Consider the following 17,118-nt stretch of genomic DNA (forward strand, 5'->3'; position numbering starts at 1 on the left):
GAATAACATTAAAGAAGGAAGATTATGTTCACGCTCTTTTATTTTATCTATTGATCAAAGAAAACGACATGAAATGAATAAAATGTATGGAAAAAGTATATCTATTAGCTGTGCAGAATGAAAGGAAAAGTTTCCGGAATGGCACCAATAAGTAACCGTAGTTTTCATTTTGTGACACCTAACTTACAACTTTACATACCTGTGACATCTTTGTTGTAGCCCTAAAGTGCTGTTGCTTTTCAGTTTAATCCGAGTTGTCGCATGACAGGAAGAACTAATTTAAGGGAAAAGATGAAAATAGGAAAAGACGAAAACACGGAAGACTTTGTATGCTCTTAATTGGCTACCGTACATACCACACAGCAAGTTAGCGAAATCACAAGCAGTCTTCTATTCGGTGATTTCAGCGTTTAACCCGTGATAAAACGAAATTCACAATATGCGATCATTAGCTCAGGAATAACAAACAAACGAAGCAAAATGGCAGCTTCCGTATTAAAATTAAATCACCTTCAAATGGTACTGACATTACTGTTTTACTTACTCTCTACCCTTGAATGTGAAGAAGTTACGATCAGGAATACTCAAGTGATTCAAGAATCCATATTTTCAGACTTGTTACTGGTATTGTATGGACAGGAAACACAGCTTCACAGATGCACCATCCAAAAGTTCCAGGCTAATGAAACGTCTTGCCTTGTCAGTGCCTCCAGTTATCAGACGCATTTTACTTTCCCGTCTGTTGCCGTATTTCTTGATTCCCAATGTGAAACCAAACTTATTTATGATTGTATGCAAAATAACGAAGGTGTAAAGAAATTAGTAAAATTAGTTCGTGAGGATATTGAGAAAACTGTTGAAGATGTTTGTTGTACTCTTCAACACTGTGTAATGCCTAACACTGACAAACTTGCAACTATACACAAGAAAAGTAACACTAGGCTCATTAGAGAACGATCACTTCTATCAGACATGAAAAGAAAGGAGAAAAATGTTCAGCAGGATAAGCCTTCATCAGCATCAACAAATTTATCCGAAAAGTGGGAAGAAGTATGCTTCAACTGTGCAATGGTGTCCGAAAAAGAGGCAAAGGTACAGTAATGCATATGCATAGGTAGCCTAACCAAAAGTACTAAGTCAAAGTGATACTGGCTAGGTTTAGTTTAGTAGGGGAAAAAGGATCAGGAGGGACACTGAAGTCCCCATCAAGGACCCTATACTGTAGGCTATAGGAGAGAAAACAACTGAAGACACAAACACTCAGACCCGATTACAATGCTTATAGTGCTCGTCCAAAGCATTCTTAAATCCATTCACACTACTTGCAAGTACAATTTACAATACAAGTACAACTTTCTCAGGCAAACTGTTCCACTCATTCACAACCATATTAGAAAAAAAGTTTTGTCGAATATTAATCCTACTTTGTGACTTTTGGAGTTTTAGGCAATGACCTCTGGTACAACTACTATTAGCAAACATGAAAAAGTCAGTGAAGGATAAATTGTCAAAACCATACACAATCTTGAAAACCTGAAGCAAGTCACCACATAATCTCCTATGGCTCCAGTGTGGTCAGATTCAACAGCTGTAACCGCCTATAATTAGGAACACCCTTTAAGGAATTAATCATCCCAGTAGCCCTCCTCTGGACCTTCTCCAGTACTTCCTTATTCTGAGCAAAAATGGGTTCCAACTTCCAAGCCTGTACAGCACACTCCAGATGAGGTCTAACCAACTGCTTATAAAGCCTAACAACTATAGCCTAGGCTATGTCCTCCTTCACCTAAACCAGACCTCTTGATCATACCTAAAAAAGGACCTCCTGTTCCTTTTTTTTTTCTACTAAACTAAAATAAGTTTAAATAGCCTTCACAAATGCTAAGCAGTATGCTTTCCTAGGCCTAACTTTTACCCTAGAGGCTTGTTATTTGCTTAGAACTTAGTTAGAACTAACCAGATTGCCCACTGTATGAATATGAATTTAAGACCTGTAGAGTTGAGTCAGGTCACATGCAGCCCATTAGTGTGTGGTTGGCTTTAGTTAGAATGTTCAGTTGGAATTTTGCATGGCTTGGTTAGTGTGGTTCAAAGTTCCTGCACAACATGACATTCAACATGACATGACATTTGGATGTTGAAAATGTTATATGAGGTTTGTTCATGGTTTACTTGAGACATTGAAACATTATTGGACATTATTTCCCCCCAAAACCAGATCAGGAAACCAGAAAGTGAATATTTATTAGTATTCCACCCCTCACCCCCCTTCCCCGGCTCTATAAGCTTATTGTGCTTTTGTCTCTTTTTGTGAAGCTTAACATCATAAGTTCTTGTTATTGTTTAAATTTGAATGTGCAATTTGTATAATTCATTATACATTTTCTACTCAACAAAGATTAAAAGTTTTAAAGTCCAAACAGTTGGCCTCAGTCAACTTTGTTTAGAACCAAATCATTCCTATATCCAGACCACATATGATAAGTATATAATGCTTTACTTTCTTTTCACAATTCAGGGAGCAGATAAAAAACACCGAGCAAGATTAAAGGTTCTTCAGAACATGACCTGTACCAAGAAGACTTTCAATAACTTTTCGTGTATAGAACTCAATATTATCGCCCTCAATATACTTTCAGCTAATGGAAGCAAAAAGGTGCAGTATGTAGCCGTGCAGCCAGTATTTGTTGTGATTAAAAGTGTTATTGCAGGAATTTGTTTACTTTGAGCAATCATCTATAGAGTCAACTTAAGTCATTTAAGTTTGTGTTTGTCTACTTATATGCAGCAATTTTATACAGTTGTGTTATTTACAAGTTTAATTTTATTTTAGATGGAATTATTGATGTCACTTTTAAGGCAAACATGCAACAGATGTGACAGATGGTGATAGTGAGTGTGACACCTGCTTGTAAACAGAACAATTCAACAATGCATCTTGGTTGGAAATACATATAAAGTACAGCCATATCCTCAGAATTAAATCACAGATTAGTTTGGATGAGAACAGTAAACCAAACAAGAGACTTTCTTGGACAGTTTAATTTCAATAATTTCAGCTCAGGGAGTTCATTTTCTGTTGGAAAGAAAACCTCTTAATGATTTATAAACCTAAAAGCATTACTGAAGTTTTAACATTTTCTGGGTAGTTACAGTAGTTAACATAAATTAATATTTCAAGCATACCATTGCTTACATCTTCCATTCTTGTTTTGTTCCTTAGCTTCAAGATGATGCCAAAGATATGATAAGAAATTGCAATCCTGGATTTTATAATGATCCTGTCAGGTAAGCAACACCTGTAGTATATTGTTCCGTCAGCTGTTTTTGAATGGATATTATTCGTTTTTCCATTTTTAGTTTACATTTAACAAATAAAAGTGGAATATCATCTAAGCCTTTTTGTGGAATTGTTCATTAATTCCTACATGCTGTTTTCAACATTTGTTTGTGTAAAGGTTTTACATTTTGTACCTAAAGTGAACTTGAAGCAAACAAGTGTGATGTCATGGATGCACAACTAAAAAAGATTTTTTGTTTTTTAAGAAATTATGAATGGGTCATGTAACTTTAAGTACGTACGTACTATGTAGCATATTAACATTCTCATGTTTTTTCATTGGTACTGTATTTGTAAGCTTTAGACCCACTGTAGTGAAAGTTGACACCATACCCACGGAAAACAATGGAGTGGAATGTAAAGGAACCAAAACAGATTTTGTCAGTGTACATGGGCTCTTGAGTTTGTATTAAGTATTTCAGTATTTTCACTATTAAAACAAGTGTGTAATGAGCAGGGAGGATAAGGTCAAAACGTTAGATTGAGAACATTGAGCCTTTGCTGCCCCCCCCCCCCTCACACCAATGTATTCATGGTTATGCCCATGGAAATTAACACATAATTTGTTGGTTTAAAGTGAATAGTACAGTATATAGGCTAACACCAGAAAAATTAGGTAATGTTTGTGGAAGTACAGCATTATTTATTTAACTTTATCCTTTTTTTCCCTGCCTTTTACAGAACTTTTTCAGTCGTGTCACAAACATTGACTGAAGAAGAGTTGTCTCAGTTAAGCACTTTTTTCTCATCAGATGAACCAGAAACAAAGGTAAGCTCTTTTCTTTTGCCAAAACAAAGAATGATATTGTGACAAAGCCATTATTTTTGGTCATATTTGAAGAAGTAACTGTACATTTAAGACTGGTTAATTTGTTATCTTGTTGTAGAAATTAACAACTACTTATGAATTCAAAGAGAATAGTAAGTTCTTAAAATAGAAACAAAATGTGAAGATACTTGAAAACAAGCTGGCAGATAAAAACAACAAACAAAACATCAATAACAACAACAACAACAACAGAGAATGGTGTTGGGAAGCAGAGCCAGATGATCAGAGGACTGCAAGAGATTAATTGAACAAACAAAACAACCAAATGTCCAGAACATTTATAAATGATTCATATTATCTCTTTAAAACCTTTTCCATGTTTTTGTTATTTTGCCTCAAAAGGGTTTGCTAGTCACAAACCATACACCCCCTCTTTTATGCATTGACTTACACAGATGTATGTAGAAAATTTGCTATAAAGATACCTACCTATGAGAAATGCTGGTCATCTAGAGTTATCTATAAGTGATAGTTGACATATTTGGTATCATCAATGCCATGCCTGATGGACATCTAGAGTTATCTACAAGTGGTAGTTGACGTATCTTGTATCATCAATGCTATGCCTGATGGCCATCTAGAGTTATCAACAATGACCTATCTGGTATCATCAATGCTATGCCTGATGGCCATCTAGAGTTATCTACAAGTGATAGTTGACATATCAGGTATCATCAATGCAATGGTTGATGGCCATCTAGAGTAATCTGCAAGTGATAGTTGATGTATCTGGTATCATCAATGCTATGCGTGATGGTCATCTAGAGTTATCTACAAGTGAAAGTTGACGTATTTGGTATCATCATTGCTATGCCTTATGGACATCTAGAGTTATCTACAAGTGATAGTTTACGTATCTGGTATCATCAATGCTATGCGTGATGGTCATCTAGAGTTATCTACAAGTGATAGTTTACGTATCTGGTATCATCAATGCTATGCCTGATGGACATCTAGAGTTATCTACAAGTGATAGTTTACGTATCTGGTATCATCATTGCTATGCCTTATGGACATCTAGAGTTATCTACAAGTGATAGTTTACGTATCTGGTATCATCATTGCTATGCCTGATGGTCATCTAGAGTTATTTACAGTACAAGTGATAGTTGACTATCTGGTATCATCAGTGATAATGGCTGATGTTCTTATTGCTTCACAAAGATCTCTACATTTGTTACCTGTTGCATAAATTAGTCATTTTCATTTTTTTTATTTCAAGGTTGGTATAAGGTTCTTGCAGGTCACTGTTTGAAAGAAGTTTAATTTCCTCACAGAAAATGAAGAGATATTGTGTAAAACTGATGCTTAGCTAGGCGATATGTGGTGTCTTTAAGTGTGAAACTAAGTGGGGTTTAAAACTACTACTGTACACAGGTATCAAAGATCATGCACCAAAGGTGCTAATAGCAACTTTTTGGGAGTGACTGAATAAGGGAGGGCCAGGAATTTAAGTTCAAAGGTTAGTTCAGATCAATTGTTAAGACTGATAATGTATGAAGGAATTAATTGGAAATGCAGTGAAATTTGACAGCCTGGATTATTACTATCAATATTTACCCATTTTTGCTCTCTTCAGGAAATAACCAAGAAAAAACCAGGGAAAGTTTTTGGGGTGATAATACTTGTTGCTGTTGTGATAGCTAGCCTGGTCGTGATTGGATGGTTAATAAAAACAAGACTCTTTAAAGATAGGGGTACATCGACAACATCACCAAACATCTTGTACTCTCGTATCGACTATAATGATGAAGACCTAGATGATTATAGCAATGATGGAGAACAGAGTATGTTTGAGAGAGATAATTTTATGCTGTAATTGTAATGTGTCCAATAACGCTATTGGATGGACCTCATGAATATTACAGGACCTTATTAATGTGAAGTGACCTCATCTGTATGTATGACCTTAATAAAATGGATGGACCTCATTCAATAGGAAGGACCTCATCAATATATAATATTCTGATCAAAATTGGAGTTCATTTTGGGGGTAGAATGAATTTAGGAAACAATATGATCACTTCATGACAATACATTTCTTCATCCAAATGAGGTCATCTCAACTGAGGTCTCTCACCGTCAATGACGTCATCTCAAATGTTTCTTAACCTGATTTCCTGTCTCCAATACAATTGCCCCCCACCCCCCGAATCCAATGGCTCATGATTTGTTAAACTATGAAGAAACACAAATAAGGTGTGGTCTTTTGAAACAAATGTTATTAGCAGGATATATTCTCTTATGACAAAATGTACAATAGGTAATGATACATACATGTAGGCTTACAGGGGTACATGTATACTCTTATAACATACTGTACACATAGATTATGATACAGGCATGTAGGTCTACGGGTACTGTACATGTGTACTTAAATTATGAGAAACTGTAAAAATAGGTAATGATACACGCATGTAGGCTTACGGGTACATGTATACTATCATGACAAACTGTACAAATAGATAATGATACATGCATGTAGGCTTACGGGTACATGTGTACTCTGTGGCCTATTACAACTCTTTTTGAGCAGTTTTTTTATTTTATTTTATTTCTTTTATATATATGTTTTATTATGTATGAAAGAGGCACTGACATTTTGTTTCCTGGAAGGATACAAGACCAGACTTCTCCCTCTGAGGAAGATACTACCAGGATCACAATGTCAGGCACTCTGTATTTATAGATTCATCTACACAAGCTAGTACTTAGCCATACACACTTTATTGCTTTCATGAATCACTCTTTGTTCACCTGTGGCTACCACCTTCCCTCTTGCAAAGAAATGTTTATTTACTTAAAGTAGTACCAAACAATAAGGAATTCAACTGTGCCACATTAAAATTAAGATACCATTTCACTTAACATTTTCAAGCTCACACTTAGATTTATTCCTTAGTCTTACTAATTTTGATCAGTACTGGTATCGTCACTTTAACATTTGTTATTGTCTAGAAAATTGTCTTTCTAGCAAGCCAACAAAACTTTGCAAGAAAGAACTTCTCTTGCACAGTTATTTGAGAAACACCCACACCATGGTAGAAGCACTCTTTTATGTTCGTTTGTTACGTTCTTTGTCTTAGTGTGCATTGACAATTTGACAAAGACAAATACACCTGCAGCTGGGAACACTTAATTTTGTTGGGAATGCTTTAAAGTAATGCTTTCTTAAGGAATACCACCGGGCGACAGCTGACTGCACCTTTCCCCTTACTTGCCCTTACTTAGTCTTCTTGCTGTGTTTATAAGATCTTTTTGGACTAGCTTTATTCTGTAGTAACTATTCCACAATACAATACCTTATTACGCAACATGGCTAGTGGGTGGAAGGAACAAGCTAGAGCCGAACAGTGCCGATAGTTCTGATCCGACGTTGGATAACAGGGAGCTGAAGCAGTTGCCTGCTTGTGTTGTGTATGTCACGTCGAACTGTTGCTTAAATTCATGACCATTCCCGAGAAAGATCAAATCCTGCCACAGATAATCAAACTTTGAGGACTGATAACAATTTTATAGCAGTTGACTCATAGAGACATTTCACCAGGAATGCCTGACAGATAACACCTTGAAATATGTTCTTTGTTGGAAATTTTGTACTTAAGATTATATATACAAATAATTTTTATAATGAGATTGTAGACTGACATTGAATTATTATATATAGTAACAGTTGATGAAATGTATTTCCTAGTGTATCTTGTAATGGAACCAAGCTGCATTTGCTGTTGCCAAATTAATATGTTTGAATTTAATAAAGTTAGAAGTATTTTGAAGCTGTGGGATTTAAGTTAATTGCATTCTGTATGAGTGCTAGCAAGTGATCTGGAAGTGGTAATACCATCACCCCCCCCCCCCCCATAAAAAAGATTAAAAGAAGAAAATGCACTTACATCTTTGTTCCCTCCAAAAAATATGCAAGGAAACTGGTGTGCAAACTGAACCATATTTTCTGTTATATTTAAAATTGTATGTAGTCTTGTGGTGAATTAGTGCTACACAAAAGCCACATTTGATTATGGGGCATATCTTTTACTTTGTTTGCTACTATTTTCTCCTCATAGATGCACTAACTTAATATGTGTGTAAATAATGTGTATAATTCTATTGAAAGTCTTTTGAAGGTTGTAAATAGGGTTAGGACTTAATGTTACAGGTTGTGTTTTTGCAAAATTTCTCTTGTCATCAAAACAGAAATGTTGTCTGTTTGTATGTCAATACAGATGTAATGATGTTGTTGTGATAATTAGTTTATATTAGTGTTATATTGATAGTGTGCAAGTATCATGTGTGCTTTCCTCTTTATTGCAATCATAGCTGACTCCAGATATGTTATCATTTATAATGGGATGCTGCATGAAACTAGCCAATCATGTCGTCTGTAAGTGTCATCACATAACCTAGAATGATTTATATAGCATGTGATTGGTTGGTACAAAGTAGAATTCCCAGTTAATAATTCACTTGCTTGCCAGGGACTTAACATATTTCGGATTTCTTAAGTTAGTGAATTAAGAACAGAATGATGTTAAGCAAACTTGAAGGGTTACAAAGTGGGAAGTACAATCTTGGACAAAAATCTCACAGTTTTGTCTTGTAACTTTCACCTATTTTTATCATCAACAAGGGTTACACAGAACTCTATGCAATATAACTTCACAATTATTATTTGTTCCCTCCGTATTAAATGTACACTAGTGTTGTATATACTGTTTCAATGAGCTTATTAAATTGATCAACAAATATATCTTGTTTTGACTCTGTATTTCTTTTCCTTCTCCACCTGTTCCTAGAGTCCCCCGTCTCAAAATAGGATACAAAATCAAGCATTTGCAAACATGGAAGATATATTTTAATATACCATTACTAATGAATATTTCATATTACCACATATTGTACATATTTACATTATTACTACATGTAATTATGTAAGACCGTTGGTTGGATTAATCTGCGAGCATTGCACACAAGTTTACTTTGCTACCAAGGCTACTGTGTTGCTGGTTAGTGCTTATCGCTACTTCTGAACTACCTCTTCAACTGAAAAGTGTAACAAGGGAGTTGAAGTTTATAACAGACTTATGGTAATATTAAAGCCGAGCATCACATCAGAATGTAACAAATGTTGCATTTTCTACGAGAAAGGTCACAATCTTGAAAAGTCGAGGCACAGAAGCTGAATATGCAAATAGAACTTCTGTCCCCTAGGCCTGAAGGATGCTTTCTTTTGCCCACATAATGTTCTGAAATGTCCACTTTTGGTTATCTTGTTGGCTGATGTAAGGATATTTGGACTAACTGTCCCATCTAGGAGGTCGTGCAAGTTTGTCTGATTTCAGCTTGTTTGGATTTCTCTTTGTAAATACTCCACCCAATCAGTTAACCTGACATTCTCGGAGAGAGGCTGAAAGATATAAAGAAACAACCAAAATTATTAACCAGCATCAATGATTACATGTTGACAGAGCTACTGTATGCATATGAAGAGAAATGGTTCATTTCTGGTACATTGTTTGACCTCTCCAATGCTTTGGTTGAAAATCTAGAAACCAACAAACTTAAGTTTGCAAATACACTCAGGTCTCAACTACTCAGCATCTGAATGTGAGAAATACTTAATTGAGTGACTGAGAACATGGTGATTACAACCTAAACAACAAACAAATATTTTTAACTAAATTGATCATCTCCAATTGACCCAATCCGTTAGAAACTTTGCCACTCAATGTTTTCCCCTCCTAGCCTCCCCCCTACCCCCCTGCCCCTGTCACATCTGACATGGCAATCTGACAATGGCAAATCATAACTTAGTATAATATAGGAAGGAATGCTGACAGAAAGAGTGAGGGGATGGGAGACAAGCATGTTACTTAACTTCTTTAATGAGGATGAGGGGGGTGGGTGGTGGGGATGGGAAGGAAATATGTTATATGACCATGGCTAGTAGTGGTTCCCTTAGTACTCAGCACTCCCTCTGTACTGATTAGATTTTGACTCTCAAGCTGATTTTCCTAGTATGAGAGCTACTACACAATCCATACCTTGTATTCATCTAAACTTCTATTTGTTTGCAATCCCTCCAGAGCTGTCAGTTTAACACTGCCTGAGTGTGGGTAACCAGGTTCTATCTTTAAGGTACAAATGATTTGGCCTTTTGCTCCCATCATCAGCTTCAGAACACCTTCATCATGAAGATAATCCACAGCATACCTTCAAAAGAGAAGAAGAAGGGGGAAAAAAACAGGTTGTTAATTTCTCTTTGTACTATAACTGGGAAAGCTATTAAATGTATTCCCTCTAATACACTGTTATAAGTATGTCCTACTTGATATATACATACTGCACCTCTCACAAATCAAGGTCATAGACTACTAGTAGAATGTGGTAGTTGATATTTACATACTGAACCTCACAGACAATTATGAGTTTTATCACTAACAGAATGTGGTACTTAATATCTACACACTAACCCTCACAGACAATTATATCATATACTACTAACAGAATGTGGTACTTAATATATACATACTGAGCCTATCACACAATAATGTCATATACTTCTAACAGAATTGACTACATCATATCTACATACTCGCTCCGTAGTTGGTCTACTTCTTGTATGAGTGGTGCATGGTTGTTCAACATCTCTTGGATGGATGTAATTAGGTCGGCTGGATCATTAGCAGCCACAGATCTTGATACCACGTCTGAAATATCAATATCTGGAAGGTCAATCTGCAGAGAGCAAAGTTCAAATGTCATAACATTGTAACATTAATAGCACTTCAATGTCTCCTGTACACTCGCCTCAGGACTAGAATTAACCCATGACACAAGATGGTAGTGTGCTGTGGGTGCCTCTACCACTTGCTGTAATACCCGTAAAAATCATGTTACCGCCAGCTTCATCTGCAGTGAACATTTAAAATCAAGTTACCAACGGTGCCCTCATATTTATTTCAAACAGGCCTTAAAAAATTGTCCATAACTCCAGCAATATTTTCAAATAGTCAGAGGTTTCTGACTCTGTTGGACTGATAGCATTATTTTGCATTCAAATTTTATCTGTTAGCTGTTACTAAGTTAATATGTTTACCTCATAACTTTGAAAAAACTACTTTCTTTTATGAATTCAAGAAATGTGAAAACAGGTGCATCTCTCCAAGCATTGATGTAGCTACACTGGTCAGAGGCAGTCTACATTAACTGACACTCAGTCTTACCTACACGCACCCAATCAGAAAATGATTGATTCCTTACGAGTACTTGTAAATTGCCACAACCAGTACTATGTAAGGTTCATCAATAGGGAAAGAGTTAAGACATTTAACAGGATCCAAATTATTCCACCAAATTGAAAAATTGTGACCAGCAATTTACTCTCCTGGCCACATTCTTTTAGTAAAGGTTGCTTGATTTTATCTCAATTTTTTTTTAAAGAGAGATTCCTTGTGACTGGACAGTACACCCGATATGAAGAACTTTGGGGCATGAGTTTAATACTTATCGTTCATACCTCAGCAGCAGACATGGCCCTCCCATGAGAGTTTCTGGTCTCAAACTTTAAAGTTAATTTAGCAGAGACTCTTGGATTTTGCAGTGACTTCATTCGTACTATAACAATGTCATCTGTTGAATGGAGGACCTCAGTTCCAGATAGGTTGACTATTGTTGTTAACATTGTAGAAAGCCTGTGGGTTATATTCAGAGAGAAATGTCTCAATTTAAGTGGTTGTGCATAAAACATCTAATCTTTTGCCAATCAAGTACATGGACACAAAGCATGTTGACTTATGATGCATTAGTGTCAAGCATACACATGAACATAAAATGAATTATCAGCAAACACAGTTGTTATTTCAAACAATGTTTATATGAGATAGTTGGGATTCAATTAATACTAATGTTACTTCCAATCGGGCAATGTGCAGACAACTTTAGTTCAATTAATTGCAATCATTCATTGAACTAATTTGATCATACTAGGTACTAGTGAACTAGCTTTCTAACAGGCAAACTGCTCTTTCGATACTCAATCTGGCAAAATAAAACTCACCATTCGCTCTTCTCTGTAAATTCTTTGTCTCTCTCCTGCTCTTCTCTTTCCTTCATGGTGACGTAACTTTTCAGTTCTAGGATTGTGTTCTCCCTTGCACTGCATTCTTCTTTAAGTCTGTCAATCTCTTCTTTCAGACTAGCCATTACTGCTTCGGTTTCTTTCTTGCATGGCTCAATTTTACTCAACGTAATTCTCTACACCCGATGATATAGAATGGAAATAAAGCAGTTGTTTGCATGGATTAAAATAAATCTTTAATAATGTAATACCAACATTGATTTTGCAAAGCAGTTCAAAACATTTCAAGTATTTTAATAAAACTCCACCAATTGAACATTTCTGATTTGTTCTTTGTATGTCATGGATTCTAAACTAGATATGTGTCTGGGTGGCCACATGTTGTCACATCAAATCTGTCACAACATTTTCCTTATAAATATCTATCACATTTAGCACACCAATACATACACAATGTCTCAATAACCAATCCTGTTGCAACATTTTGCATTTTCAATTTTGATGCAATGTTGGCAAAGCGATCCTATCACAACATTTTGCATATGATGCAATTTTTGCGAATCAAACCTGCACTATAAGTATCATCAAATTATAGCTTTGACAAAACCGTCATAATTTACCTGCTGTTGTAGATGATCTTTGAACTTTTCAGATGGGATGTTCCTTTCTTCCATTTTACAAATAGCCTGGGAATGTTTTGCCTCTTTCTCCTCCAGTAAGGCCCTCTGAGAATGAAAAGAAAATGGTTCCATTTGCACACAGTGTTGATAATTCACAGAGAAATACAAGAACTTTATTGCAGTTATATCACACCAGGATATTCTGTTTCTCAGCAGGCTTATCCTCTGTGGAAACCTTGTTGATAGTCTGCACAGTTGGTAATTTCAAACCAACCAGGACAACATGTTACCACTCGACACCGTCTAAATATTGATATTTGTACTAATCTCTTAATTATTTTGTGTCTAGACATGATCACTTAAACTGTTAATGTCGTTATTGGGTTGTAACAATTACAAGCTATGTAATATGTACAGAACTGGTTACTCTCATTTTAAACAAAGGAATCTTTCAGGATACATTTATTCCTTATTAGTGAGTTACAAATCATTAAGTCCAATACAGAAAAATTTCTGTCCCACAGATTTAATGTAATTTTAAACTGATCATTCACAAAACATTGAAAAATTTAAGGTAATTTCATATTCCTGGCAGGAACAGAGAGATATCTATGGAAATCTGGCCTTTTCGCTTCAAAATTCACTCCTACAAACGGTGATGTTAATGACATACCTTTTCACTAGCTTCGGCCATTTTTGCCTCCAGAGATGTCAGTCTTGTTTTTGTTTCATGATAATCTGTTAAGATGAAGAATGTATTAACATCATCTGCAGTAACTATGGAAACATGATCATTAAATCATGACATGGTGTCATCAGTTATCTTTAATCAAAATCAGTAACTTTGTGTCTTACAAGTTAATGCAGTCTGTTGTTTCACTTAAAAAGATTTGTTGGGAGGCACCCCATATACTAAAGGTTCCAAGATAACAGGGACTTCCATACTGGTTAGAGGCTCCCACATGTTAGGAGGGTGGGCTATATATTGGAGGCCTGCATAAATTAGAGGTTGCCATGTGGTTTAGTTTCTCACATGCTGAAGGCACCCATATGTTGTTGTTATCTTTCAGATATATTCAAACTTAAATGTACACATACAGTAACTCCTTCCATCTTCGTTGAGCGGAGGTTATAACACAGCTCCATTATTTCTGATATATTTAATAGCAGGTTAGCCATAAAATGCTACTTACTCATTTGGGCCGATAATATTACGTCTTCCAGCTGGTCTTGTAATTCCTCCAGCCTGGCATTTACTTGAACCACCTTCTCTTTGGTTTGTTGTAAATCTTGATCTATAAATTATAAAATAAAGTAACAAATTGATCGTAATTTATGAGAATGCATCAACAGTTTAGTGTTTAGCGAGGCAAGTCACAGTTATTAATATGCATAGTGTACAAAAAGTTCAGTCCCAATATACTGAGCTGCTTAAAGTACATCAAAAGCTGATACTCACCAACAGTTTCTATGGCGGGCCACTGATCCATTGGCACATGAGACATTAATTCCAACATTTTGTGTTGAGCCATTTCATCGATGAAACTTTTCTTTACATCTGGAAATATTCGCTGTCAAAGATATATGTTTCAAATATCTTCAGTCATCATATCAAATTTTACATACTCTGCATATGATCATGATCCACATAGAAAGAATACAGTGCACAAGACATTAAAGTTACTGTGTGCATGCATCAATGTGGATTAGGTGAAGGTGATGATGCTGATTCTAACCTATTCAATTAATTTCATTAACAACAATTTACATTCACCTTGAAATTGACAATTTGAAAGCCAAGGGAAAGAAAAGGTTTTGCTTCCTAGTGGTAGTATGACATCACACAAAGACAATTGGAAGGCCACCGACCCAACTTTTAAACCATATCTCCAACATAGAGTAAGAACCAATGTTACATTTTGCAGGATTTATTCACTAGAAGCATCTCTTGGTGATGTAAGGTAAAGAGACGAACAACTACAGTTGGGTTTGCTTCTCCTTAAATGATTTATACTACAATCTCGGAATTAGCAATTATGACGTAAATTGCAAAAATGTTGCTTTAATAGAGCAACATTCTTTTTTGTGTGAAGAAAATAAATCTTGAATGCTACAGAAATGATACAGCTGGTAATTTCTGTCTCATTGTCTTAGACAAATAAATTATACATGTCAGATTTCAGACATACCACGAACTGACATCTCAGTTTGAGCAAGTCAGAATGACTTCCACTTAGAATACTAACATTTGAAGGTGTCCAAAATGAACCAACTTTATCTATATAGCAAACTTGATGCCACATCAGAAAAAAAACACCCAACTAACCTGAAGGAGAACCAAGTTTCCAACAGTCTTTCGTGACAGTTTACATGGACATCACATAAAGGAGAAGTGGGCTGGGGAGGAGGAATTTTGTGTCTAGGAATTCCAAGGAGGAATTTTGTGTCTACTCTAGGAATTCCAAAGAGGTTAGGAACAAGTGATCTAAGGTAACAGTATGCCATATATTATTATAATTTACCTGCAGTTCATATTTCTTCAATTTAATTTGCTTCAATTCATCAGGTGTCAGTAAATTCATCCAGGTACTGAATAATCCTTCATACTCATGAAAGTCTTCCATGGTTGATGTAAATGAGTTTCTGTTGTACAAATAAGAAAAAAATTCAGTGGCTTTCATAATTGTCATGCATAAACCTTCCGGCCCTGCATTTGTCCAGGCCTACAATAGCTAACTTTCTATTCTATCTGCTAATGTGTTTGTCTCTAGGCTAGGTGAAGTCAAAGCAGGATATATCTTGTCGAACAAGAACACCAAAGACACGTATTTGCTGCAAACTGTGCAACTTATTCAAGTAGCCTGCATCATACACAATATAGCAATGGTCCCATTAACATAGCAATATTGTATTAACGACTTTGCAATTGCTTTTGATGTTTGTCATGCATATTTGACCAGGCCAAATCACAATGAAAGCCAACCTGCTAGCCTCATTGTTTTGCACTGTAGTGTGGTATGCACCTAGGTCTAGTATTACTGAAATTGAAAGAAATTATAAGCAAGACTAGGCCTATAGTGCAGGCATGTGTCGGTTTGCATTTTGATCAATCATCAGTCTCGTCCAATCTTATTTGCTAACAAATAGCATGGACCAGGTATAGGCCTTTAATTGGCTAAACAATGCTAAGCATTGCCCGAACCGACAAATCAGTACTACAGTTAATATGACTATGGGGCTCATAAGGCCTGTGATCTGTTAATTAACGTAGTCCCTTATACTTATAGGCAATTGGCTAAGCCTACATTTACTACTATATATGTATGTAGTTTGAAGTTAGGCTAAGCTAGTATTGTAGTAATGTATTGTGGCATAACCATAGAAATTGATAATCAATTTCTATGGGCATAACTCGTTGATTCAAATTAATTACTGCTGGCCTAGTCAAGCCTATACATGGTCAGTTGAAGTTAAAATATAGGATGATTTGTCATGAGCAACGCCTCATAAGACCGAAATCCTTACTTAGTACTAAGGATATGCAGGTTACTTCGACTGTCAGGAATCTCGGGTCATGAAAGTTGAAACATTTGAAAAAACCGCTGCAGTGTTATTGTAATGATATAAAGTAAGGAACGCCGAATGGGAAAAGAAAATCCTTATAAAACAAGAAAATCCTTATTATGAAAGTAAAGAGCGACACCTATTTTCGCATACGCTTAGTAAAAGCCCCATTGACTTACATACTAAAGCAAAGCAGTAATGTGGTCTCCAAGTTTTCACTAGCTAAGGCTACCCTTCACTGGAAAGCTGACGAGTTGCCCATTCTTGGCACCATCAATTTCCGTTAAATGATGATGTAGATTTTTTTGTTATCAGAGCATGAAGTTTTCGTCATTTGTAAACAAACCTCTTCACTCAGTAGTACACAGAATGTCCGTACGCTGCCCATGGGAGGCCTAAAGGGGTATAACATTGCCTCAATTGACCCAATTTCTGCAGCACATGTACTTCCATTCATGCTCTTCAACATTCAAGCCACACAAATAAACCCAGATACTGATTGATCACATATCAAAGCAGATGTTCCCCTACTACTTTTTGGCACGTTTCCTGAAGAAGAACTTTCGGGCGCACTGATGTAGACTCTAAAAGGAGTATGCCACCCTAAGAAAGAAGAGGACTGCAGATTTGTGTGCACCATCGGTGTCTCCAGTCTATTACTGCGCGGATTAAAACAGTCGGAAGGATG

The 17,118-nt window shown here is 36.0% G+C and overlaps 2 protein-coding genes across 2 annotated transcripts; one reads left to right on the forward strand and one right to left on the reverse strand.

Moving 5' to 3' along the window:
• The first annotated feature begins 418 nt into the window (after positions 1-418).
• On the forward strand, positions 419-8,916 carry LOC139958615 (uncharacterized). The gene is made up of 5 exons (XM_071955812.1): positions 419-1,092; positions 2,519-2,656; positions 3,224-3,288; positions 4,022-4,109; positions 5,749-8,916. The coding sequence occupies exons 1-5, from the start codon at positions 481-483 to the stop codon at positions 5,986-5,988; spliced, it is 1,143 nt and encodes a 380-aa protein (XP_071811913.1). The 5' UTR covers positions 419-480; the 3' UTR covers positions 5,989-8,916.
• On the reverse strand, positions 8,917-16,537 carry LOC139958613 (uncharacterized). Its single transcript, XM_071955811.1, has 11 exons — positions 16,392-16,537; positions 15,389-15,509; positions 14,326-14,437; positions 14,060-14,161; positions 13,540-13,604; positions 12,867-12,971; positions 12,226-12,422; positions 11,686-11,860; positions 10,762-10,904; positions 10,211-10,379; positions 8,917-9,573 (listed from the first exon to the last, which is right to left on the reverse strand). The coding sequence occupies exons 2-11, from the start codon at positions 15,488-15,490 to the stop codon at positions 9,505-9,507; spliced, it is 1,239 nt and encodes a 412-aa protein (XP_071811912.1). The 5' UTR covers positions 15,491-15,509; positions 16,392-16,537; the 3' UTR covers positions 8,917-9,504.
• Positions 16,538-17,118: the final 581 nt, after the last annotated feature.

The sequence above is a fragment of the Apostichopus japonicus genome, chromosome 18 (assembly GCF_037975245.1).
Source record: "Apostichopus japonicus isolate 1M-3 chromosome 18, ASM3797524v1, whole genome shotgun sequence".
Taxonomy (NCBI): domain Eukaryota; kingdom Metazoa; phylum Echinodermata; class Holothuroidea; order Aspidochirotida; family Stichopodidae; genus Apostichopus; species Apostichopus japonicus.